The sequence below is a fragment of the Stegostoma tigrinum genome, chromosome 27 (genome assembly GCF_030684315.1).
Source record: "Stegostoma tigrinum isolate sSteTig4 chromosome 27, sSteTig4.hap1, whole genome shotgun sequence".
Lineage (NCBI taxonomy): Eukaryota > Metazoa > Chordata > Chondrichthyes > Orectolobiformes > Stegostomatidae > Stegostoma > Stegostoma tigrinum.
This window is the reverse complement of record NC_081380.1, coordinates 9,124,078-9,149,011: the sequence shown is the minus strand read 5'-3', so window position 1 is coordinate 9,149,011 and position 24,934 is coordinate 9,124,078. Positions and strand designations below refer to the sequence as shown.

The 24,934-nt window shown below is 41.6% G+C and overlaps 1 protein-coding gene across 3 annotated transcripts in view; it reads right to left on the bottom strand.

Moving 5' to 3' along the window:
- Nucleotides 1-10,591: 10,591 nt before the first annotated feature.
- Nucleotides 10,592-24,934, bottom strand: part of dtx2 (deltex 2, E3 ubiquitin ligase) — a 74,184-nt gene continuing 59,841 nt past the window's right edge. For all 3 annotated transcript variants that reach the window (XM_048557168.2, XM_048557169.2, XM_048557170.2), the window contains 5 exons: nucleotides 21,671-21,738; nucleotides 18,721-18,879; nucleotides 17,748-17,909; nucleotides 15,742-15,831; nucleotides 10,592-14,429 (listed from right to left, as the gene is read on the bottom strand). In XM_048557168.2, the coding sequence (XP_048413125.1) occupies nucleotides 14,205-14,429; nucleotides 15,742-15,831; nucleotides 17,748-17,909; nucleotides 18,721-18,879; nucleotides 21,671-21,738 (704 nt within the window). In that variant the 3' untranslated portion in view covers nucleotides 10,592-14,204. The remainder of the gene's footprint in view (nucleotides 14,430-15,741; nucleotides 15,832-17,747; nucleotides 17,910-18,720; nucleotides 18,880-21,670; nucleotides 21,739-24,934) is intronic.

Sequence of the window (24,934 nt, the reverse complement as noted above, 5' to 3'; positions counted from 1 at the left end):
TGAGATGTACGGGAGTGGAATGCCTCATCGTGGGAGCAGATGAAGTGGAGACGAAGGAATTGTGAATAGGGGATGGCATTTTTGCAGGAAGGTGGTTGGGAGGATGTGTATTCTAGGTAGCTGTGAGAGTTGGTGGGCTTGAAATGGATATCGGTTTCTAGGTGGTTGGTGGAGATCCAGGAAGGTGAGAGAAGTTTTAGATATGGTCCAGGTGAACTTGAGGTTGGGGTGGAAGGTGTTGGTGAAGTGGATGAACGGTTTGAGCTCCTCATGGGAGCACAGTGTGGAGCTGGAGGAACACAGCAGGCCAGGCATCATCAAAGGAGCAGGAAAGCTGACATTTCAGGTTGGAACTCTTCTTCAGAGTGGGTTCTGAAATAAATAGATGGTGGAGGCAGTGATAGAAAGTGGATAGTGGAGCAGATAGGTGGGAGAGAAGATGGACCGGTCAATGAGGTTGGGATGAGAGGGCGTGCTGGTCTTCGGAAGAGGCCGGGAGTGGGGAGATTTTGAAGCTAGTAAAGTCCACGTTGAGACCATTGGGTTGTAGGGTTCCCAAAGCAGAATAAGAGGTGCTGTTCCTCCAATTTCCGGGTGGACTCATTGTGACACTGGAGGTAGCCCGGGATTGACATGTCGTCCAGGGAGTGGGAGGGGGAGTTGAAGTGGTTCGCGACTGGAAGGTGTTGTCGTTTGTCATGAACTGAGCGTAGATGTTCCATGAAGCGGTCTCCGAGCCTCCACTTGGCCTCCCCGATGTAGAGGAGGCCACATCAGGAACAGTGGATACAATAGACCGCATTAGCGGATGTGCAGGTGAACATCTGTTTAACAGGGATGGTTTTTTGGGGGCCTGGGATGGGGGTGGGGGGGGGGGGGGAGAGGTGTAGGGGCAGGTATAGCACCTCCTGCGGTTGTAGGGAAAGGTGCCGGGGCTGGTGGGGCCAGTGGGGAGTGTGGAGTGGATGAGGGATTCACCGAGAACGCGGAGAAGGCAGATAAGGATGGGGAGGGAAATATATCCTTGGTCGTGGGATCAGATTGCTGGTGGCGGAGAATGATGCATTGAATCGGGAGGTTAATGGGGTGATACGTAAGGAATACCCAGAAACTGGAGGAACAGCACCTCATATTCCACCTTGGAAGCCTACAACCCAATTGTCTCAATGTGGACTTTACTAGCTTCGAAATCTCTCCAACCTCATCTGAAGACAATTCCACCCCTCATTGACCTGTCCGTCTTCTCTCCCACTTCACTGACCAATCCCCACCATTGCCTACCTGCTATTACCACCCCCCTCTATTTACTTCAGAGCTCCCCTTCCCCCGCCCCCATTTCTGAAGAAGGGTCTTGACCTGAAACGTCAGCTTTCCTGCTCCCCTGATGCTGCCTGGCCTGCTGTGTTCCTCCCGGTCCACACTGTGTTATGGAAGATGTGTGGACAATATCACAGTTGTTTTGAGAACTGACCTAACTATTCAAGGGGAGGGAGGCACAACTTCAGTATGTTCCCTCTCCTGGGCAGCATGCAAGGAGCCGCAGTTTTCCAGGGGAGCAGGATGGAGGTACACATGGAGCTGGTTTGCGGCCATCGCCGCGACTCGTACATTGACAACATCTACCTGGATGTCTATTAATCTCTACTCTGCTAAGAGTCACTTTTGGGAAGAAATCAGAAATCAACGAGGAAAACATATCCCAGTACAAGTAAGCCCCTGGAGCAGTGCGTGGGCAGCGAGCCCCAGAGCAGCATGCGGGGTAAGCACCCCGGAACGCCACGTGCAGCGACCCCGGAGCAGCTCGTTGGCTGTGTGCTGCAGAATAGCGCAAGCTTCAAGCCCCAGAGCAGTGTGTGGGCTGCAAGCCTCAGAGCAGCATGGGGAAGCAGTCCCGGAACACCGTGAGGGCAGTGAATCCCGGGTAGAGACTGGCATGGGGATGGTAGTTTGAGTGCAGCTGATTGTGGGTACAGAGTGTCAGAGATAATGGGGACTGCAGATGCTGGAGAATTCCAAGATAATAAAATGTGAGGCTGGATGAACACAGCAGGCCAAGCAGCATCTCAGGAGCACAAAAGCTGACGTTTCGGGCCTAGACCCTTCATCTGATGAAGGGTCTAGGCCCGAAACGTCAGCTTTTGTGCTCCTGAGATGCTGCTTGGCCTGCTGTGTTCATCCAGCCTCACATTTTATTATGTGGGTACAGAGTGGTCTGGGATTTGGTACAAGAGCAGGGACAGCAGTTGGATTGGGGTCTGGTGTGGGTGGTCAGACTATGTGTGGTGGCCCTGCCCTGAGCTGTTTATTTGAAATTTCCTACGTTACTGTAACATCAATCCTTTAATGATGTCCTATTTTTAAACTTATTTTTCAACTGTAAGGAATACAACTACTTTTATTCCTCTGCTGCAGCCAAGAATTTAACCTCAGTACTTGTACCAAAGATGTTGCCATAAAAAGGCAGACTTTGTAAAAGCTTTTCACTGTACTCCTACAATGGAATATAGGTGACAATGAAAAGATATTGCGTTCAGTTAACAAGGTGTAGAGCTGGATGAACACAGCAGGCATAGCAGCATCAGAGGAGCAGGAAAGCTGACGTTTCGGGTCTGGAACCTTCTTCAGAAAAGGGTCCAGACCCGAAACGTCACTTTCCTGCTCCTCTGATGCTGCTTGGCCTGCTGTGTTCATCCAGCTCTACACCTTGTTATCTCAGAATCCCCAGCATTGGCAGATCCTGCTATGTCTATTGCATAGGGGTATTGTATATCGAGATCTGTAAACAAAATCAGACATTGCAGTAGAAACTAAGCCAGTCAGGCAGAATCTGTTGAAAGCGAGCAGAGTTACCTTTCTTCAGAACTAGAATCAGCTACGAAAAAGTGGTATTTATGCTGATGACAGGGGTGGGAAGGGGAAGTGAGACAGAACCCAGTGAAACAGAGAGAAAGAGAAAAAGATTAGGCAAAGGGGTTATTGATAGCACGCTAGGGAAGAGGATAAATTAGATCGGTGACAATGTAGACGATGAGTGAGTGAGTCGGCTGAGCTGAAAGTAGTCCATGTGGGGTGGGTAAGAGACATGGAAGAATGTGCTCAGATGCTAACATTATTGAATTCAAAATTGAATCCTTAAGGTTGCAAGGTCCCCAAATGGAAAACAAGATGCTGTTTTTCCAGCTTGCGCTGAACCCACTTGAACAACAGAGCAGGCCTAAAGGCAGTGCTGCGTGGAAGTGGTGGGTAACTAGAAGCTTGGGATCATTTTTACAGACAGAACATCGGTGATCTGCAAAGCAATTACCCAGAATGCTTTGCATTTCTCCCGTATAGAGGAGATCACTACGTACAGCAAATAGAGTAGGCTGGGCAGCTCTAACATCCATCATTTCTTTCAAAAAGTTAATAATGGCACATATTAACTCCAGCCTCCCAGATTGCCTTGAACCACTACAATTTGCCTACCGGCACAAGAGATCCACAGTAGATACCATTGCCCTGGCCCTGACTCTGTCCCTACACTCATCCCAGGAACATCTGGATAACAAGAATACCTGCATCAGACTCCTATTTATTGATTTAGCTCCGCCTTCAACACCATAATTCCATCCAAAATCATCTCTAAACTCAGAGACCTAGGTCTCGGCTCTCTGTTCTGCAACTGGATCCTTGACTTCCTGACCGCAAATCAGTAAGAATACGACATCACCTCCTCCACAATAATCCTCAATACCATTGTCCCACAAGGCTGTGTACTATACTCCTCACACAGTCACAGCTGTGTGGCCAAATGCAGCTCTAACTCCATTTACAAGTTTGCTGATGACGCCACAATAGTGGGTTGGATCTCAAACAACTAGACGGAGTACAGGAAAGAGATAGTGCTTAGTGGCGTGGCGTAAAGACAACAATCTCACCCTCAATGTCAGCAAAATGAAGGAGCTAGTCATCGACTGCAGGAAACAGAGTTGAGGACATGCCCCAATCTGGGTCAACGGTGCTGAGATGGAGATGATAAAGAGCTTCAGGTTCCCAGGAATAAATATCACCTACAAACTGTGCTGGACTTTGCAGGTCGATGTTACGGTTAAGAAAGCATACCAATTCCTCAACTTCCTCAGGAGGCTATTGAAACTTGGTATGTCCACAATGACTCTTACCAATTTTTATAGATGCACGTGGTTAGCACTGCAGCCTCACAGCATCAGAGACCCAGGTTCGATTCCACCCTCGGGTGACTGTCTGTGTGCAGTTTGCACATTCTCCCTGTCTGTGTGGGTTTCTTCCGGTGTTCCAGTTTCCTCCCACAGTCCAAAGACGTGCAGGTTAGGAGGACTGGCTATGCTAAATTGCTCTGTAGTGTTCAGGGATGTGTAGATTAGGTGGGTTATCGGGGGATGGATCTGTGTGGGATAGGGCCCGTTTCCACACTGTAGGGATTCTGTGATCTATGATCATAGAAAGCATGTCTGGATACGTCACAGTGCGGTATGGCAAACGCTCTTCCCAAGACTGTAAGAAATTAGAGTCGTGAATGCAGCCCAATCCAACAGGCAAACCAGCTTCTTTGGATTGGCTCCATCTACACTTCCCGCTGCCTTGGGAATCAACCAACATCATCAAAGAGCCCTCCAAATTCAGGTTATATTCTCTATAATTGGGCAACAGATACGAAAGTTCGAAAATACATACCAACGGATTTGTAGTCTCTTCTCTACCATTATCAGACTTATAAACATACATCATACATAGTTGATCTTTTGCTGCACGTTCTCTATAGCTGTGACACTGTTTTCTACATTCTGTTCTAATACCCTGATGTAGTTACGTAAGGTATGATTTGTCTGGTTAGCATTCAAATACCTTTCACTGTATCTCAGTACACGTGACAGTAATAAATCCAAATGTGCAATGCAGGTAAATTGCTGCTTCACCTGGAAGGTGTGGCTGCAGAGAAGCATAATGATGAGAGAGATGGCATGTGTCACAAGGAAAGGTGCCATGGGGATGTGAAAGCATGCTGGGAATGGAGGAGGATGTCCACAGTGTCCCAGAGGGAATGGTCCCCGTGAAATACTGACAAGAGAAAGTACAGGAATGTGTGTATGGTGGTAGCATTCTGTTGAAGGCAACAGAAATAGCAGCTTATGGTCCTACGGATGTGGAGGCTGTTAGGGTGGAGATTGAAAAGCAGGGGGACCCCGTCACTGATGTTAGAGGGGATGTAAGGGGGCGAGGGCATAAAATTTGAGAGATAGGTTAGACATGCCAAAGGGCCCTGTCGACCGTGGTGTTGGCTCTGATGAAGTCATCCAGGCTCAAAATGTTAGCTCGCTTTCTCTCCATGGATGCTGCGATCTTCAGCATTTTTTGTTTTCAGTTTGATTCCAGTGATTTGCTCCTATCGTGAGGATAAAGTTGGACATTCCTGAGGGTCCCTTGCAGAAGGTGGCATCATAAGAACAGATGCGATGGATGAAGAAACTAGGAGAATAAAATAGTGTACGAGGATGTGTAATTCAGGTAATTGTGGGAGTTAGTGGGCTTATAGTGGATATTGATGGCCAGCCGAAGCCCAGAAACTGAAACAGAGGTGTCGAGGAAGGGAAGAGAGGAGTGAGAGATGGATCAGGTGAAGGTGAGAGCAGGGTGGAAATTGGAAATGAAATTGATATACAAAAAGGTGAGAAAAGTGAGCAATGGAGCAATAGATATACTTCCTGTGTCAATGGCGTGGGGAACAAGTCTGTGTCAGGGCCTAAATATGCCTTCTGATGTTTTTCCTGACAGCTTTCTTTCAGCTTCCTATTTTACCCTGGTTAATTGGGACATGAAAGTTGATCACAAAATCTCTGCCTGAGGCATAAGGACTTGTAGCTTTGGTTGTGCAACTTTTTTTCTTAAAATAACAATGGGTTTCGCTTATTGGTTCAGGGATCAGTCATGTTTCATGGTCTTTTGACTTTCCCTCCAAGTGAAAAAGCACGAGACTTGGTTTGGCAATTCCTCCTATTGATATAACCAAGACTGGAAATAGATTGTGCCAATATATACACAATCAAACACAAACTAACATCAGGCTAGTCTACGCAATATCAGAGACAAGGACCATCTTCGGGGCAAGAACTGATATTCAACAACCTTGACTCAACCCAGCTTCCAAGGATCACCAGACCTGAAATATTAACTGGTTTTTTTCTTCACAGATGCTGCCAGACCTGCTGCGCTTTTCCAGCAACTTCTGTTTTTGTTCCTGATTTACAGCGTCTGCAATTCCTTCGGTTCTCTTCAAAGCCTTGTCAGTTTTCTTGAAGCACAATTGAACACGATGCTTCAGCATAGCCAGTGCTTGTTAAGTATTTTGCACAACTTCCTCACTTCATTAATAAAGTTATGGATCCCATTTCAAAACAAAAACCTTCTCAACTTGGTCAACCAACTTCAAAGATCTGTGCACCCAGACCTCCCTCATTTCCCTGTTCCTGCAAATCCTAGCTTATACCATTTTGCTCATGTTGCATCTCTTTGTTCTTTTTAACCTAAACTGAACACACTTCACACTCAGTTGTGATCAGAGATAATGGGAACTACAGATGCTGCAGAAATCTAAGATAACAAAGTGTGAAGCTGGATGAACACAGCAGGCCAAGCAGCATCTTAGGAGCACAAAAGCTGACGGTTCGGGCCTAGACCCTTCATCAGAAGAGAGGGATGAGGAGAGGATTCTGAAATAAATAGGGAGAGAGGGGGAGGCAGTATGAAGCTAGATAGAGAAGGTAGGTGCAGAGGAGAGTATGGGTGGGGAGGTAGGGAGGGGATAGGTCATTTGTGTTCACCCATCATGACTACCCATTTCACCAAAGCCTTCTTGCTCTCCTGAAATTTATCACCTTGCTCATTGTTTTTACTACGTTTGAGTTCTTTTTTAAAATCAACTGTACATTTTGAAATTATGCCCAAAAGCCCAACTTTAAGTTACTGATACAACAACAGCAGTTCTAATGCTGTCACTGAGGGAACACCAATATATGCTGCCCTGTTTGTAAAATAACCATATACCACTATGCTGCTTCCTATCCTTTTACAAAATCTTAAAAATATCTGTGCTGCCATTGTATTTTTAATGCAATAGACTTTACACACCTCAGTATATATTTTGTCAAACAACTTTCTAAATTCTCATGTAATATTTCAAAGAACTTGATGATCTCCACTGTGCTTTAATTAAATAACAATTTTGTTACAGTTTTGTCTCATGACTGATTTTGGAGACCACAGTGAGTTATTGCTCAGACTTGAACTGCGGTTTGAATGCTACAGCAGAGGGGTCTTTCCGATTTCCAGAATGAATTCAAGGGCACGGCTTAGTTGAGTCAAAAAGCTGGGCTAGTAATATCAGTAAGTGCAAAACAAAAGGCAAAAATGAAAACCAACAAATCACACTTGGAAAATGTGTCCATGATGACAATACAATAATTGATCTGATATGCATACTTTAACTAGTTTTAGTTTTGGACAAGGACTTTAATGCCAGCATTTTAAGTTTTTGCAGCAAAATTATACAGACCCTGTTGGAAGAAGTGAATCAATTTCCAAGTTCAGTGTGCCATCTAGGGGCCATTTTAACAGCATTGGCCCATCTTACAAGGCGTATAGACCGGAGATGATTGTGAATTGCTCTGTCCATTCCTTTTAATTTCTCCCCATGTGCTGATTATTTATTTTAGGATGAGCAGAGTGACCTACAGTTTAAAAATCCACTAGGGTTCTTGTGGTGCAGTGGTAGTGCCCCTACCTTTGAACAAAGAGGCTCTGGTTTAAGTCCCACCTACTTCAGAGGTACATAATAACATCTCTGAACAGGTTGAGTTAAAATTTCTAAAAATTACAACAACAAGCCATAAAGAATAGCTCAGCAAGCAGAATGTAGTTTCAGTGAGTAAGCAAGAATTCCAAGCAACAACAATGTCTTGGTTGGGGAATAACTTGGCATTGGTGAAGTTACTTCTGCGGATTTCTGTGAAAACCTTTAGATTGTTCATGTGCAAGGCATTTAATGCAACCTGAATAAACTTGTAGACCAATTTCCTATATAGATTACAATTAACAGCACTGCACACTGGCTTGGTTTTTGGTGGTTGCGAGCGAGCAGCAAAATTCTCGACATAACAGCAGCAGTTCCCATTATCTCTGCAGCAATACAATGTTGGGCCATCTTGTAAGGGGAAGCAATTCTATGGTTGTGGAGGGGTCAGTTCAGAGGCCAGAGAATGTGATGGGGAAAGTTAGCCAACACTCTGAAGCTCAATATGTATTAGTTGACTCCTACTGGGAAGCGCAATATACTGTGGATATTAGGTGCAATCAGCATCAGGCTTGGCTTTGATACTTCCTGATGTAACCTACTTTGAAATGGTAACTGAGGTTACTACATAATTACACTTAACTATGGGCTTGTGCAGTTACCCTTCCCACCAGACCACACACCATCCTGACTTGGAACTATAATCACTACTTCTTCACTGTTGCCAGAACAAAATCCCAGAACTCCCTCCCTAATAAAGCTGTGGGTGTAGCTGTACCACACGGACTACAACAGTTCAGACAAGTAGTTCATACCACCTTTCTCAAGGGCAATGAATGTTGGCCCAGCCAGCAAAACCCACATCTCATGAATGAGTTTAACAAAAAAAAGTAGTATCTTGAAGAAAGGAAGGTAGATGACTGGAGGGCAATGAAAGAACTGTCATTAAACAGCACCCATCTAAATGCTAAAATAAAGTGCATCATATCGTAACATGGTCAGTAGTGAAAAGATTGACCGTACCCTGCAGTAATTTGCAATTCTGTACCTCCCTTCCATTTACCAACATACAGCAGAGCTGAAAACAGTCAGTCATGGAAAAGCCAGGCTTCAATTACCAATTTAAAGATTGCTTAGTCCATCCCAATCTTAAGACACAAGTAATTATGCACACAATACCATTGAGCATTCAGCTATAGTGCTGAGGGATTTCAGAATCCTCGTGTACAACTCAAAAATCTAGCAGACAAGTTTAGCAGGTCTTGCTGAAACTATACAAGGCATTAGTTTGACCACACCCAGAATACTGTGAACAGTTTTGGTCCCATTATCTAAGGTAAACTACAGTGGTATTGTAGGCAGCCCAGAAAATGTTCATAAGGCTGATCACAGGTGAGGAGGGATATTCTTGTGGGCCGACTAAGTAGGTCAGGCACTAAACAAAAAAGCCAAAGAACTGTGGATATGGGCTATCAGAAACAAAAGCAGAAAATGCTGGAAAAACTCTACATTGATAAGACCATATCTGGAGTATTGCACACAATTTTGGCCACCTTGCTAGAGGAAAGATGTCATTAAACTGGAAAGGATGCAAATAAGATTTACTAGTACAATACTGAGACTGGAGTGATTGAGTTATAAGGATGGGCACGATAGGCTGAGACATTTTTTCCCCCCGGAGCATAGGAGGTTGAGGTTTATAAACATTTATAAAATCATGAGGGCCATAGATAAGGTGAATAGCCAAGGTCTGTTTTCCCAGGATAGGGGAGTCCAAAATTAGAGGGCATAGGTTTCAGGTGAGAGGGGAAAGATTTTAAAGGGACCTGAGGGGCAACCTTTACACACAGAGGGTGGTGTGTGTATGGAATGAGGTGCCAGAGGAAGAGGTACAGCCAAGTACAATTACAACATTTCAAAGCTATTTGGACAGGAACATGAATGGGAAAGGTTTAGAAGGACATGGGCACAATGCAGGCAAATGGGACTAGTTCAGTTTGGGAAACCTGGTTGGCATGGATGAGTTGGACCAAAGGGTCTGTTTCCATGCTGTATGATTCCATAACTCAGCATCTATGTAGAGTCAGCAGAATTAATGTTCGAGTCCAGTCTGAAGGAAGGTCATTGGACCTAATACATTAACTCTGATTTGTCTCTACAGATGCTACCAGATCTAAGTTTTTCCAGTAATTTTTGTTTTTGTTCGAGTATGTGGAGTCTGTACTCACCGGAGTTTGGAAGAATGAAAAGTGATCTTATTGAAACACAGAAGATTCATAGGGGACTTGACAGGATAGATGCAGAAAGATTGTTTCCTCTTGTGGGAGAGTCTAGGACCACAGGGCATAATCTCAGAATAAAGGGGCCACCCAGTTACGGCAGGGACAAGGAGGAATTTCTTCTGAAGATAGTGAATCTGTGGAATTGTTTACTGCAAATAGCTGTGGAATCTGGGTGGCTAAGTATATTGAAGGGCTGAGAGATTTTTGACTAGTAAGGGAATCAAGGGTCATTAAGAAAAGGCAAGAAAGTGGAGTTGAGAACAATCAGATCAGTTGTGATTTCATTGAATGGTACAGCAGACTCGATGGGCCAAATGGCCTACATCTTATGAAAATTCTACTTTATCTTGTTGTGGAGACCAATAAAGTAGATTTTTGGGTATCAGCTGTGTAGGTTGAGTTATGAAAAATTGTAGAGAGCATTTCATACTTTGTTAGTAACTCTTACCAGAAATTCAAGAATACAACTGTAGACAAGATGATTATTTAATAATATGACAAGGAAAACCTCTAGAATCCAGAAATTCTTAAGCAACAGCACAACTGAAAAAAAAATACTAAAGACATCAGGTCACAAACTTTTCTAGGAATTCGAAAGACAATTACATAAAATCAAAAATGTTATTAACATGCCACCGGGATAACAGCACAAATACAAGCTTAATCCCCACCTGGTTGGAAACACGTCTTCAATTTACTTAATAACATAGTTCTCAAGTGTTAAGGTTCACAACATTCTTGTTATGCTCTGCTTAAAAGTTGGTTAAAAAATTAGGAACTGGGGAAACAAGTGAAGCAGAAACAAATGGGCACGTGGATGCAAAGTGAAGCAGGTGAACTGGTAGGTGAAAAAGACAGAAGGGATGTCACTGGACTAGTAAACCAGAGGCTGAGTGTAATGCTCTCAGGGACTTAGGTTCCAACAATCAATTCCAGTGCCGAAAGTTTGTCTCAGTATTGGTGACCATGAAACGATCATCGATTGTTATACTAATCTAATTCTAAAGTCATTTAGATAATGAAACCCGCCATCCTTACTGGGTCTAGTCACATGACTCCAGGTCTACAGCAAATAGACTGATGTTCAACTGTACTCTATTAGCCAAATAAGACATTTAGTTCAAAGGCAATAAAACTTGCCAATGATACATACATCTCATGAAAAAAAATGAAGAAAAGGTACAAGTATTGTCTCTGACAATTCTGACATCCTTGTTAAATGATAATCAAACTCTAAGAAACAGTACCAAAGCCTCTGTCATTGATAAAAGACAAAGTATAGACAAACAGTGCTATTCAAAATAACTCTTATTTCTAGTTTAGTGCCTAAAAAATCATAATCACCTTACCAAAAAAGTGTCAGGAGTAGAGTGTGACATCATGGTTATGTTCAGGAGAGGGAGACTGAATTTGCTTTGCAATATCTTTAAAAACAAACAAAAAATAACTTGTACCTATTTTAAGATTGCAGTTATTTGATGCCTCCCTGAACACAATACCTGGGCTAGAAAAATCATTTGCAGGTTACATTTCCTTGAGCCAAACATGTAGATTTGTAGAAGAGGATGTAGACTTGGGCACAAAACTGCACAGAATTGTTGCCCAAAATGAATAGTATACTAACACAAACAGTATCTTATACTGTAACAATCAGGTAATAGTGCAAATGTTTTAAAGTTTCACATTCTCTTAGAAACAGCACAATGGTCGGATGATTTGCTTGTCGAGATTTGGTTAAATTAGACCGTCAATAGGTCTGCAAATGTACTGACACAGCACCAAGAGGAGAGTTTGCTCATCTGGAGAGGCTGCTGGTGGTTGTCAAGAGTGCTTGCTTTGATGCTCCTTTCCATTCTTCCCAGTACCAAGAGATTTTATCCTAAAGCTTTAATTGTTCGACCATAGCAAGGATTTTTGTATTGTATTATATTTGGATGTAGAAGTAAACAAGATGGAGGGAGATTTAGATTGATAGTGCTTACGGAGCCTCAGAGTTTTGACAGCCTGTCTCGATCACTAATATTTAACTCGGATTTGGCAGAATGGGTCATCGAAAGTCAGCAGACATTGTCTATCAATTGAGGGACTGACTTAAACTGTTTGTTGTCTTAGTTCCTGAGCTTAGCTTGACCATCATGGCAAAGTTCCATATTGCATCAAGCTTGGGGTAAACCGGGTAGGCAGAAGGATGAGAGTTTCAGGAACATGCAAATCTGTACCCAGGCACTGATTTCTCCAGTGTCTCATATTTCCCTTTGGGTTTATGAAGTTCAGAGTGCTTGGAGGGATTGGCTTCAAAGATCACATCTCCACATTAAAAAGACTTTGTGGTATGCTGAGTAACACAGACTCTCAGCTGCTTCCACTACATTTCCTAGCACTTCAATATCTGAATGCTGACGTGATTTTAACACATTACAAGAAAGGGTAAATTCATTCATTGGTAAAAAGATGTGATAATCATATCAAATTCAGTGGTATCAATAAACTCCATGAAACCTGAGGAGATCAATGGCACTCTTGTGGAAACTCCACATTTTCTTCATCTTCAATGTGCTGTCTTTAAGAAAATTAGTTTATGAAGTATTATGACCATCATCTCTAAATTAAGAAATCTGTGCACATGTTCTATTTGGGATTACAGTGTACTCCAGTTAAATGAATTTCAATCAATACCCCATAGCCAAAGCAGGGGAAAGAAATGAACTGGTGTAAGAAAACTGCATATATTTAGAGTCAAAGTTCCACAGCATAGAAACAGGCGCTTCGGTCCAATTTGCAAATGCTTTCCAGTTTTCACAATTAGGCTAGTTCAATTTGTCTGCATTGGTCTGTATCCTTCCATACCATGAAAAGTACTGCAGCAATTTCTCTTTCCAGTCTTTGCCCACCCACTTCCTCTATCAAGTTTGTGTATTCTTCTGCTACAAGCTTTGATAACAGGAATCTGGTCTCAGGACAGCAGCAGACTTCTGCATCCTAGTAGTTTTATCCTTAACTAGCAGATCATTACTGCAATAGGGGTTGGAGTTAAGGGTGAAGTTCATTTCCACATTATAGCCAACTGCTCTTAATGAAACCTGTGAAAATCATTCCACTTCCCATATTGTCATTACTCAACTCATGGGGCTTTTCAAATACAAAGGAAATGTGATGCACTGATCAGGGTAGTGTTTGTCACAGAGAAGATTTCTATTTTATCAGCTACTCTTGATGATGAGAGGCAAAACCAAAATATTCTGTTATGCTGCAATTTAAATGGAACACAATGTGGTGCAACCATTTTGCTCGTGGAAAAAAATTATTACTTACATCACTTAATTACAAGGCTTCCCTGAGCACAATAGAAACCAGTAGAAAAACGACAAATTTACTGATGGCATATTACACTGCCTTGCCCCAGGTATGAAACAAGCAGTAGAATTGGGCACAAAACTACACAATCTGTTACCAAAGTCAAATAGTAACACACAAGACTTTACAGCCTCATGCCACAAAGATCAGGTAGTATTTCAACATAGAATCAGATAATAATGCATGTTACAAAGTGTACTGCCAACCCCACTTTGAGCAGCTGGTGGTGCACACATTACAGAAATTCTATTGTCAATCAGATTCTGTTCTATTTTAATTTTACGCTTAAAGACTTGATAAACAAGAAGGATACACAGAAGTTCAGGTGCTACAGTTTCTAACATGGCTGCTGCGGTAAATTGCAACATCTTAGACAATGCACAAAAAACTGTAACCACATTCAATTTGTTCAAGCTTTTGTTGGCCAATGTTATGTAAACATGCATTGAAATCGTTCCAAGATGACAGCAGGAGGAGGTGGGGAAACAGAGGGGAAACAGAAGGAGAAACATGCGAGTCCAGCTCAGCTCAGTCTGGCTTTGAACTGAAAAATCACTGGTGCTGCAACAAGAGATGTCTGGCCTTAGGATATGCAACCTGTGCACCCCTGCTTCACCACAGACAGCTACCAAAATTGATTCTGCATTTAAAAGAAACAGGGAGGAAGGAAAATGAAAACACGGCTTGCATTAAAGAGAAGTGCAGAAGTTCAGACCCTTCTGACAAGCAGCACTGGATTGACAGGCCTCCCAAAACATGTTCAATTATTGCCGAAGACATTCCTCTGTGATGCCCTGAGCGGCCAGCTCTGCAATGACATTGTCCAGGTAGTTGGGGTCAGGGTATCCATGCCCTGATAGATTGGACCCCATCTCCGTTTTATGGTGAATTTCATTCCAAACCACGGTGTCTGTTTCCCCAGTTGTGCTTGATGTTCCCACAGTAAAAATCAGCCTTCTGTTCCATGCTACTTTGAGAAGTTCCAGAACCTGAAATATGAGATTCAATTCAGTTTGCATTCATTCCCTCAAGCAAGCACGCACATAGCTTTTCAGTAAGATTGCTAATAAAAAGGAAATTAATCAGGCTACCCTAGGATTGAACCCCTTTCTGACTTCTAACTAAGCTTAGGAGAACTTTACCAGCACAGCATGCAGAACCCATCAAAGGGTGCATAACCAGAGCACCCTCATGGAGTAAATGATTGATTTTTTTCAAGAAACAGAACTCTATGCTCTCTTCATAAGATTATTCTTGGAATTAATCCAAATTTCTTAACTATGAAATGGAAAACCTACTCAATACCAATGTTAGAACAGGGGGCAATCACAAACTATTATGTGCTTTATGGATTACAAGTAGTATTTTGGTAGTACAGAATTTGAGTATTGCTTAAACAAAAGAAGGTGATTTTGCTGGAGCAATTCTTTCACTCATCAGAATATTCTGCAACAAAAAGGAGGCCCTTTGCATTAACGTAGCTCCAAAAACAAATGTGCCACACTGCAAGCCCAACTGACAACTGGTGACCAGCATTATTGCTAACACACTGAATTACTGAGCAGATGTCTTCCAATTGTGGAATCACATCTAATATTGGACACTGCTTTGTGTTGTGCAATCTCAGGTTGATTGCAACAAGTGAGGTATAGAGTGCATCCAAACAGCCAAAAGGATACGCATTTGATATAAGATAACAAGGTGTAGAGCTGGATGAACACAGCAGGCCAAGCAGCATCAGAGGAGCAGGAAAGCTGGCATTTCGGGCCTAGACCCTTTTTCAGAAATTTCTGAAGAAGGGTCTAGACCCAAAATGCCAGCTTTCCTGCTCCTGTGATGCTGCTTGGCCTGCTGTGTTGATCCAGCTCTACACCTCGTTATCTCAGATCCTCCTATCTCTGCATTTGATATAATCTTGTTTTGGGATTTATAGCCTATGCAACTAGTATCACCTTTGCAGAGAGAAAGAACATGTACAGTTTACCGGTTTTAATTCAACAGCCATTCTCTGGTTCAGTCCTCAAGGTAAACCATTACCCACAGTCTACCTTAATAAATTGAACTGACAGTCATCAGTAACTGCTGCATTCCCCATGGCAAAACCTCTACCCGTCTGCCAACTCTGCTCTCTCATACTGTATAAATGTTACTTGCCTCTTACATTGGTATTTCTTATGAATTGCCCAGATCAGTGTAAATGAAAAGCTTCAATGAAATGTGCTCTTGTTTCAGGAATACTCAATTGATGTGTTCTTTAAGTCATTAAAGCAGTTTAATTCACTCAGTTACCCTGTATCTTACCTGTCTGCCCTTTTCACAGTAAGGCAGGTAGCAGTGCCGGGGGAAGCCACGAGCAGTATATGGTTTACCTGGGTTAGGGTGCTCTGGACCCTGTGAGAAAAGGGAAGTCGGTTAACATTAGTAAGTAAAAAGGTGAATTTCAGATGCAGTTTCCAATTGGGATATCAGCCCTCAATTCAATTTTCAAGCGCGTTTATCTTTAATAAAGAAATAATTACAATATAGTGTGATAAACAGAAGATGAACCCTCCCAATGGCTTAAGACCACCTGGTTCAAGATCCCTATAACACAGCCCGTTCTCAATTCTAACTGCCAATGTATTCTATGTTATCTGGTCTCTTTTGTGGTGGCTGTTGTGACACCAACAGACTTCCGTGTTATTGATTTAAGCTCGGGTGGAGTGCAAAGAGGGAGTTGCAGCTCCTGTTATTCTTTATCGTTTTTATAAAAAACATTGACAGGATGTGGGCATCACTGGCCAGGCCAGCGTTTATTGCCCATCCTAAACTGCTCAGACGGAGACTGACGATCAGCCACGTTGTCACCCGAATGAAAAGGGGTGACCATGACTTTCAGGCGAGAACTGGACTGGAATTCCCTCCATAGATAAATAGGCTGTAATTTGCCATTTAAACATTTTAAAATATTAATTGATGGGATGTGAGCATCTGTGACTGGCCTAGTATTTATTGTCTATACCTAAGGTGGCGGTGGTGAGCTGCTCTTGGGCAGAAAAGTTTGGACATTTATTTCAAAATTGAGTTTTTTTTAAACATTACTAATATGATGAAACTGGGACGTGTAGACTATTCAGCCCTATGAGCCTGGTCCCCCATTCAATATGATCATGGCAAATCCTCTCTCTCAATGTCAGATTCCTATTTCTCCCCAATACTATTATTATCTTTATAATCTAAAAGTTTATCTCTTGATGAAATATATTCAGTGATATGGTTTCCATAGCCTTCTGTGGTAGAGAATTCCACAGGTGCACTACCCTTTAAGTGAGAAATTCTTTCCTCATCTCAGTCCGAAATGGCCTGCCACATACCCTGAGACTGTGTTCCCTGATTCAAACTCATCCAACCAGGGAAAACATCTTATCATCTACTCGGTCCAGCCCTGTCAGGATTCTATGTTTCAAATGGATCTTCTCTCAGCCTTCTAAACTCTAGTGAATACAGGGCCAGTCAAACCAATCTCCCCTCATAGCACTCCCATAAACACTATGCATGAAAACATTGCTTTGCGCTAAATATCTCCCGGCCCGCTAACAGGATAGCAATAATGTAATCCCAATGCTAGCAACAAGATTAACATCCTAATAGAAAAGGAGTCCAAGAACACAGTAAGTAACAATGTTACAGCCTCAAGGTTTCTATGAATATATGAAATAAGATTTGGGAACACTTTCTAACATGTGATACCTGCCTTTCTTCACCTTCCCCATTCTACATAACAAACTTAGGTAGAAACTGATGCAACAGAAATAGTAAAACTACCTTCATTGCAAAAAAAAAATTCTGACACCAATTTTATTGAATTGCACCAAGGCACATAGCAAATAATTAAAGAATGAATCAGGTTATTCAAGTTTAGATATTATTTGAAACCTGGCTGCAGCGAACTTTTGATGATGAATGAATTTAACTTGAGCATCAGTCCCCTGCTTCTGACAACTATAAACTCAAACTTGCACCACACAAACTGCAGACACAGTAACTCAATTGTATGACCATAGGTAATGGATTGGTACAATGCAAGTATGAATAGTCCCGAAACATTAATTGTCTATTGCTGAACATTGAGGAATTAATTCATTTAAAGAGTAAAATATCTACCAACTGCATTCAAATTATTGCAATAAGCCCAGATTGTTTTGAACACACAAAATGTGAATGATAAGAAAATCTTGCTTTCCCACGACCTATGTGTGAGGTAGTCAGTCGGAATCTTCAGGAACCAAAATTTCTATTATCGCAAGTGACTCAGGAGAAATACTTACCTGAATACCATGAGGGATATTATATACAATTTGTATAGATCCAGAGTCTGGATATCCAGGCAGTGACTGTGGTAGTAAATAAATGTCCATTTTTCCTTTTGGCTGTGTTCCAGTCTTCTCACCATAGATGGTCTTACATGAAGGACACTGTAAACTGCCATCCTGAAATGAATTAATCCAGTTTCTTAACAAAATTCTCTAATCTGAAATGACGACATTATTCTGGAAGAACACATTTTCCTACCACAATGCAATAGTCTACAATGTTTAACATTCAAATGATCCTCCTACAGAGCATTAAGGAAAGTGGATAAGCAAGGCCCCTGATTTGATCAGAGTGCACTTAAAACATCGCAGTTGATGTGCTAATAAAAGAGTTATGCCCAACTTTACAACAGTTTTTTTTTAGCAACATATCACAATCACTAACTTTAGCTATTAAAAACAATGGATGATTCAGTGGGGGGTAAAAGTAGAAACAAAGAAAGGCACTTTGGAAAGGAACAAACACCCTAAAAATTGCTGTAGAACCAGTGCAAAATCAATGCTTATCACTCTCAATATCCTATCTAAAGATGACTCAGCCCCTTCTGGGAAGGTTGTAATGACACTTCTGTCATTGGGATGTTGCAGCTGTTTATTAATTATCAATTAACTGCCCAGAGGACAACTAAAAGTCAGCAACGCCGCTGTAGGTCCAGGGGCACAGATCAAGTAAAGACAGTAGATCGCTTTCTGGCACAGTTAAACTTTATGACAATCAACAGTGATTGCCATGAGGCCAGCTTTATTTTAAAATTCCAGAGTTTTGCTGGCTAAAAATTACACCGTCTGAGGTCGCAGGATTCAAATTCGTATGGTGTAAACATTTGCCCAGGGTTCTGGATTACTAGCTCGGTGACATCATCTTTAAACCACCATATTCCCTTTGAAAACAAAACATTATTGCTAGTAGCATGACAGTTTTCTGCACCTTGTTTCCATTTTCATACATGGCCATCATACACAATAAGTGGAAGACATGGCCACATCTTGTGAACTTCCCCACTGCACCCGGCCGAATGGTTCTTGTCCTGGACATTCCATCATAGCCAGACAAGGTACTCAACTTCTCCATGCAGATTATACAATCCTAAAATACGCAGAAAAAAAGATCAATATATAGCTTTAAAATCTCAACATTCAGTAGGTTTGAGGATACTATACTGATATCCAGTTCAGGGCCTGCAATGCATCACACCACTTTCTTGGTGCACTCTACTTTTAGAATTCTCAGGAATGTGCAGTCAGTCACTGTAATTAAGCAGAAGGATTGAATCAATGTGTGTGCTAGAAAACTGAGTTGCAACAAGTTAGTTGAAACTTTCAACCAATAGTCTCAGATTGATCCACTGATCTCTACTTTCCAAGAAAATGCAAATAACCTTTAGAGTGTCAGCTTGGCTTTCCTTGTAGCATACGGTGTTCAGGCATGTTATTATACATCTTAGCCTATAGGTTCAGCCTTCAAATTTTGCTCCAAACATCAGCATATGGTCTGAGTACTACTGAAGGGAGCATGGTTTTTTTTTGTTTTCCTGACTCCTTGCCCAAAATCCATCTCAGTCACACTTTCAAACTTCCATTCATTTGTTGTCTGTGAAACTGTGATAATTTGGTACCACGTTTACCCATACAACTGTGACTGTGCTTCAAACACAATCCTCTGATTGGAATTTTAAAAAAAGAAAGAACTGCAGATGCTGTAAATCAAAGAAAAGGAAAATCATTGCTGGGTTCTGAAGAAAGGTCACTGGGCGCGAAACGTTAACTCTGCTTTCTCTCCATGGCTGTTGCCAGACCACTGAGATTCTCCAGCAATTTCTGTTTTTGTTCCACTCATTTGAAAATGTTTTGGGAAAATATTGGGATGCTAAATTAAATTTGAGTTCTTTGTTTTTTTTACTTCTTTATAGAACAATAAAGTGAACGGCTACGTTTGTTTGTTCTATCTCAACGTAACACAGAATAGGCCTAGAGTGTAAAAACAATGGAAAAACAATGAAAACATTTCGTGATTAAAGCAAAGTCAATGCAACCGACAACATCCCATTTTCAGTCAACCCATTCAGACATGTTGTGACCCATCTCTGGGGCAGCTGGGACTTGAATGTAGACCTTCTGGCTGAAAAGAAGGGACATTACCACTGTACCACAAGAATCCTTCAAGAATTCAGTCCCATTTAACATATGGAAAAATGTTAACAGCTTAAACCAATGCTGGAAACCTCAAAAGATTAAATGGGCAGAATTAATTTCCAGGCTCTGATGAGCAAATATCTGTCAACTGGAACTTAAGTATACTTCAAAGAAAAACAAAGAACAAACATAAATTTCAAGTTTCTGGTATAAGCATATTACAGTTTTTGAACTCACACATATGAGCAGAGTAAGTACTACTAAGGGTCCGGAGGCAAGGCTGCAACAACCCACTACATACATTCTGTTTAATCTTGGTCCAGAATCTTTCCCTGATCCTACGCCCAAGCACCCTTCAATCTACTAGAAGCAACCAACATGCAGAAAATTCACAGGGGATGAAATAGCTTTATATGATGTACTTCTACTAATGGCTGAAGAAAGCAAACCCCAACAGGCAGGTTCTGCTACAAGTTCACCATATGACGTGGTTATCTAAAGTCATTGTGGTTTGTTGTTTTCAATGTTGGTATCTGTTGACAAGCAGCTGTAGCCACCGATTATTGTGGTGATCCACTCTGCCCATCAGCAATATCAATGTTTTCCTCTGCTCCTGGTTAATGTCACCAGGTGTGTAAATTTATGTTTAGGGCCTTCTCATGCTGCTTTCAAAAATCTTTGATGTAGAGCTTTGAGCACCCTGCTCTTCTGGCCCAGATTTTCGAAGAAAAATTTAAAAAATGGGTGCGCCAGCTGGCCAGCATTTACTTCCAGTCCCTAGTTGCCCTTGAGAAGATGGTGGTGAACTGCCTTCTTGACCCACAATACCACAAGGGGATGCCAGGATTTTTGACCCACAACAGTGAAGGAATAGAGATATATCTCCAAATTACCTAATCATACTAAATTCCTAGCGTACACATCCACCCTTCTTTCCTGTAAGCATACCCAAACAGTCACATCCATGAGATGAGTGTGAACATGCTTTGAAGATTTGTCTTCGAGAGGACTATTGCATTTGCAACATAATCACGATTCATGACTAGATATGATCCAACTTAACCAGGTGTAACTGTAAAATTGTATAAAGCCTCAAACACATCTGTATTCCCTCAGTGCCATGACCTGTAGAAAGATTATGTACAATACAGTAATAAAATACCTTCATTCGAAGAAATTGGCTAGCTAGTGGTATACAGTCTATAATTGAGATGTGCACTGACATTCCAATTGTATGGTCATACAGTTGTTGTTAGGGCTAAAGAAAGAAATCCACATCTTGTGCTCAGGTCTGGCCTGTTGAAGAAAACGGTGTGTTTTGTTTTGGTCCCATTTAGGCAAGCTATTCTGACATGATCCTTCATCAAGTCTTCCTGGGTCACTTGGTAAAGGGATTTGATTTAACCCTGGAGCTCTCTAAATGTGCCAAATATCAATCCCCACCCAATATATTCCTGAACTGAAAGCAGTGCAGGGGGGAGAAACAAACTTCTAGTTATTCAAAAAAGTAGAACAACAAATGGAGATGATTCACAAAGAATAATATCCCTACAACTTCCATCGGGGTAGGATGGTGGAGCAGGAGTAAAATAAAATTTAACCTTTTTAGAACAGCCATGTAATGCAATTGCAGTAGGTAAGACAAACTACAAAGGAAACTTCTGCTTTGGAATTATTTGCATTTGAATATCTTCATGTTTAATAATAAAAGTTACAAGCAGCTGGAAATAAAATTTTGACTTCACCTCATCTGGAATTTCTTCTATTCTCATCATATACTTGTTTACCACCTCCTCCGGATCCTTTACCATTTCTATAATGGAAAAAAATGGAAAGGCAACAATTATACAGTGAGCTGACTGACAGGTACCCATTACTGCTCCACATCCAGCTCACACAAAATTTCCTCAATTCTGAATTTTACAAGTGATAAGGTGTGAAACAGTGAAATATAATCAACAAGTGCTAAGTGACAGAAAACAAATTCTAAATCGCTTCTAGTAAAGACAAATGGTTAAGGTGGCATCACTGCATCAATGCCCAGTTTTACAAATTTAGGTGAACCGTGTTGAGATTTCAACACCTGATATCCTGGTGCCATGTATCGCCCTAGGGTTAAGAATTATTGACACAAAAACAGAAGACAAATAATCTCAACAATTTCTGGGGAAAGCAAGGCAATCTAAAACAATCTGAATAACTGATCTTCTTGTATTAATTCAGACTTTCATAGGGCTCACAAATTTCTGAACAATCTTTCGAAACATTGTATGTACAATGCTCAATTAGATGACCAGGCAATAATTACTGAAATAGTAGGAACTGCCGATGCTGGAGAATCTGAGATAACACGGAGTGAAGCTGGATGAACACAGCAGACCAAGCAGCATCAGAGGAGGAGGAAAACTTGACGGTTCGGGCCGGAACCCTTCTTCAGAAGAATGGTTCCGACCCGAAACGTCAAGCTTTCCTGCTCCTCTGATGCTGTTTGGCCTGCTGTATTCATCCAGCTTCACAGTGTGATCTCAGGCAATAATTACTCTCCAGTTTCATTTATTTCCCCAGATAATTGCACCACTACTCTGATCTCTTCCTTTGTTTTTACATTAATACTTTACAAATACTTAGTTGAAGGTATAAAATGGTACGTACTATGGACAATGCAGGAACATTCTACAATTACCAAGCAAAGAGGATTATGGAGCAGTACTTGTACTGTTATGATTGTGTTAGTGTTTTACTGCCGTGTGTAGTCTATAATTTTAAGTTGTTTAATTTAAATTATCAGCTAATTAGAATTCTATTAATTCAACTGTGTTCAAACATCTGTTGTGTTCTTATTAAATTAATTTCAATTCAAAATGCTGAATAATTTAAATCTTTATCCAAGCAAAAGATGACTTTAAATTAACAAGAGTACAATAGTATCCAAGTGGGAAATGGCGACCTCATTCAGAATGGGTAGATGCATGAACCTCAAAAAGGTTACGAGTCACACATATACTGACAAACCCAAAAGACCTAACCTTGGATCAGGAGAAGTTAATATGCAGATGGCATTGAGGGGGAGCACAACAGATTGTTACGTAACAAACAGAAAATAGATCTAGAAGAGAAAGCTCTGAAACAGAATGTATATTTTCAGATGTGTCTTTCTGTAAGCAACTTCTTATTTATCAGTTCATTGCTTAACTGATGAAGTCTGAGACAGGGATGAATAATCAATCACGGGAAATTTAACCACCCTTCAATAAAATGGCATAAAATGTCAGTTAGAAATGCAGATTCCCTTACAGGCTTAAACAGGCAAGGGACTGACGACAACAGGTGATCCACTTTGGATTTTGGACCAGGAGTCTCAGATTCAAGTTCTACCTACTCCAGAAATATGCAATACATCTCTGAACAGGATGATTAAAATATCTTTTCAAAACGAAAAAGGCTGAGTTCGTAGGCTCATGTGATACAGCAGTGGTGTTTGAGCCAGGAAGCCTGGGTTCAACTCACAGCTGCTCTAGAGATGTGTGATAACATCTCAACAGGCTGCTCTGAAAAACAGCTGCATTCTTGCTACGTATGATTTGGTTGTGGGCTATACAAAAGCAATAAGTTAGTTCTCCTATTTTTGCTGTACTAAACTTTGTGGCATTGCTTCTAAATTATTAATTGTTTAATTAGTGACACAGCTGGTTTGGTGGTGGTTTAAACAAAAAAGCTTCATACAGAGGGTGGTGCGTGTATGGAATGAGCTGCCACAGGAAGTGGTGAAGGTGGGTACAATTACAACATTTAAAAGGCATTTGGATGGGTATATGAATAAGAAGGGTTTAAGGAGATATAGGCCAAATGCTGGCAAACAGGATTAGATCAGTTTAGGACATTTGGTCAGCGTTAACAAGTTGGACCGAAGGGTCTGTGTCAATATTGCATAAGTCTGACTCAATGAAGGGTTCTTGCAGCATAGTGTAGTGTCCTACCTCTGGGCCAGGACATCCAGGTTCAAACCCCATTTGCTCTAGAGGTGAGTATAACAACTCTGAAGAGATTGATTAGAAGATATAAAAAATACTGGTTCTACACCAACATCTTCATGATTTGAGACAGGTCAGCACTGCAGAGGCTGGACTGAATTATTTTCTGCTCCTTCTCTTCCTACATTCCCTATTTTCGTAGTTGCTGCACTTCTTATTGTGGGAGGATCTTGTTAACTGTTATTGTTTAGTTGTTTCAACTAGTTATTGGTGGAGAGTTATCAAAAAGTGCTCGGTTCTAAGAGTGCATGTTGTGCAATGGTAGTGTCCCTACCTTTGATCTAGGAGGCCTGGGTTTACATCCCACCTGCTGCAGACATATTCAGTAACATATCTGCACAGAATGGTTTGACAAAAAAGAAAAAGCCCAGTTCTGACCCAGGAAGTCTTAGGTTCAATTTTCACCAGTTCCAGTGGTACACAACACCATCTCTGGACAGGCTGAAGCAAAGCAGCAGGGGTCTGAGCTAATCAATTATTACTAAAAAAAAGGCCAACTTCTCAATGGGGCCTAGCATAGTGAGTGTTTGCATACAGCACACCAAAGCAATCATAAACCATAAACCTACGGACCCCCAAATCTGTTGTTCATTCACTGCTTTGGATTCTGTGGGCCATGTATAAGTTGGGTGTGGGCAACTGCACCCAGTTGAATTACCTTAGAAATCTTTTGCTGCTCTTTTGATTGCACATCAGTCCCACGCTCTTGATCTTTGGGCACCCAGTCTCCAGGAGTGTGGGCACAGCAGGGGACTTCCTACAGGGCGCGGCCAAGGTGGTTATCAACAGATCCAGGTTAGTTGGTTTTAATTCTGCCTGCCTGCCCCAGTGGTGAACTTTGGGTCTGGATGTCCTCAGTGAGAGGGCGCAACACACTTAATGCCTTCAGAGCGGCAGACACTAGGTTCTGGGGTTTTTGAAGTGGGGGGGAGCAGCTGGAATGCATTATATCCCCTTCTAACTGCACGTTAGTCCCCT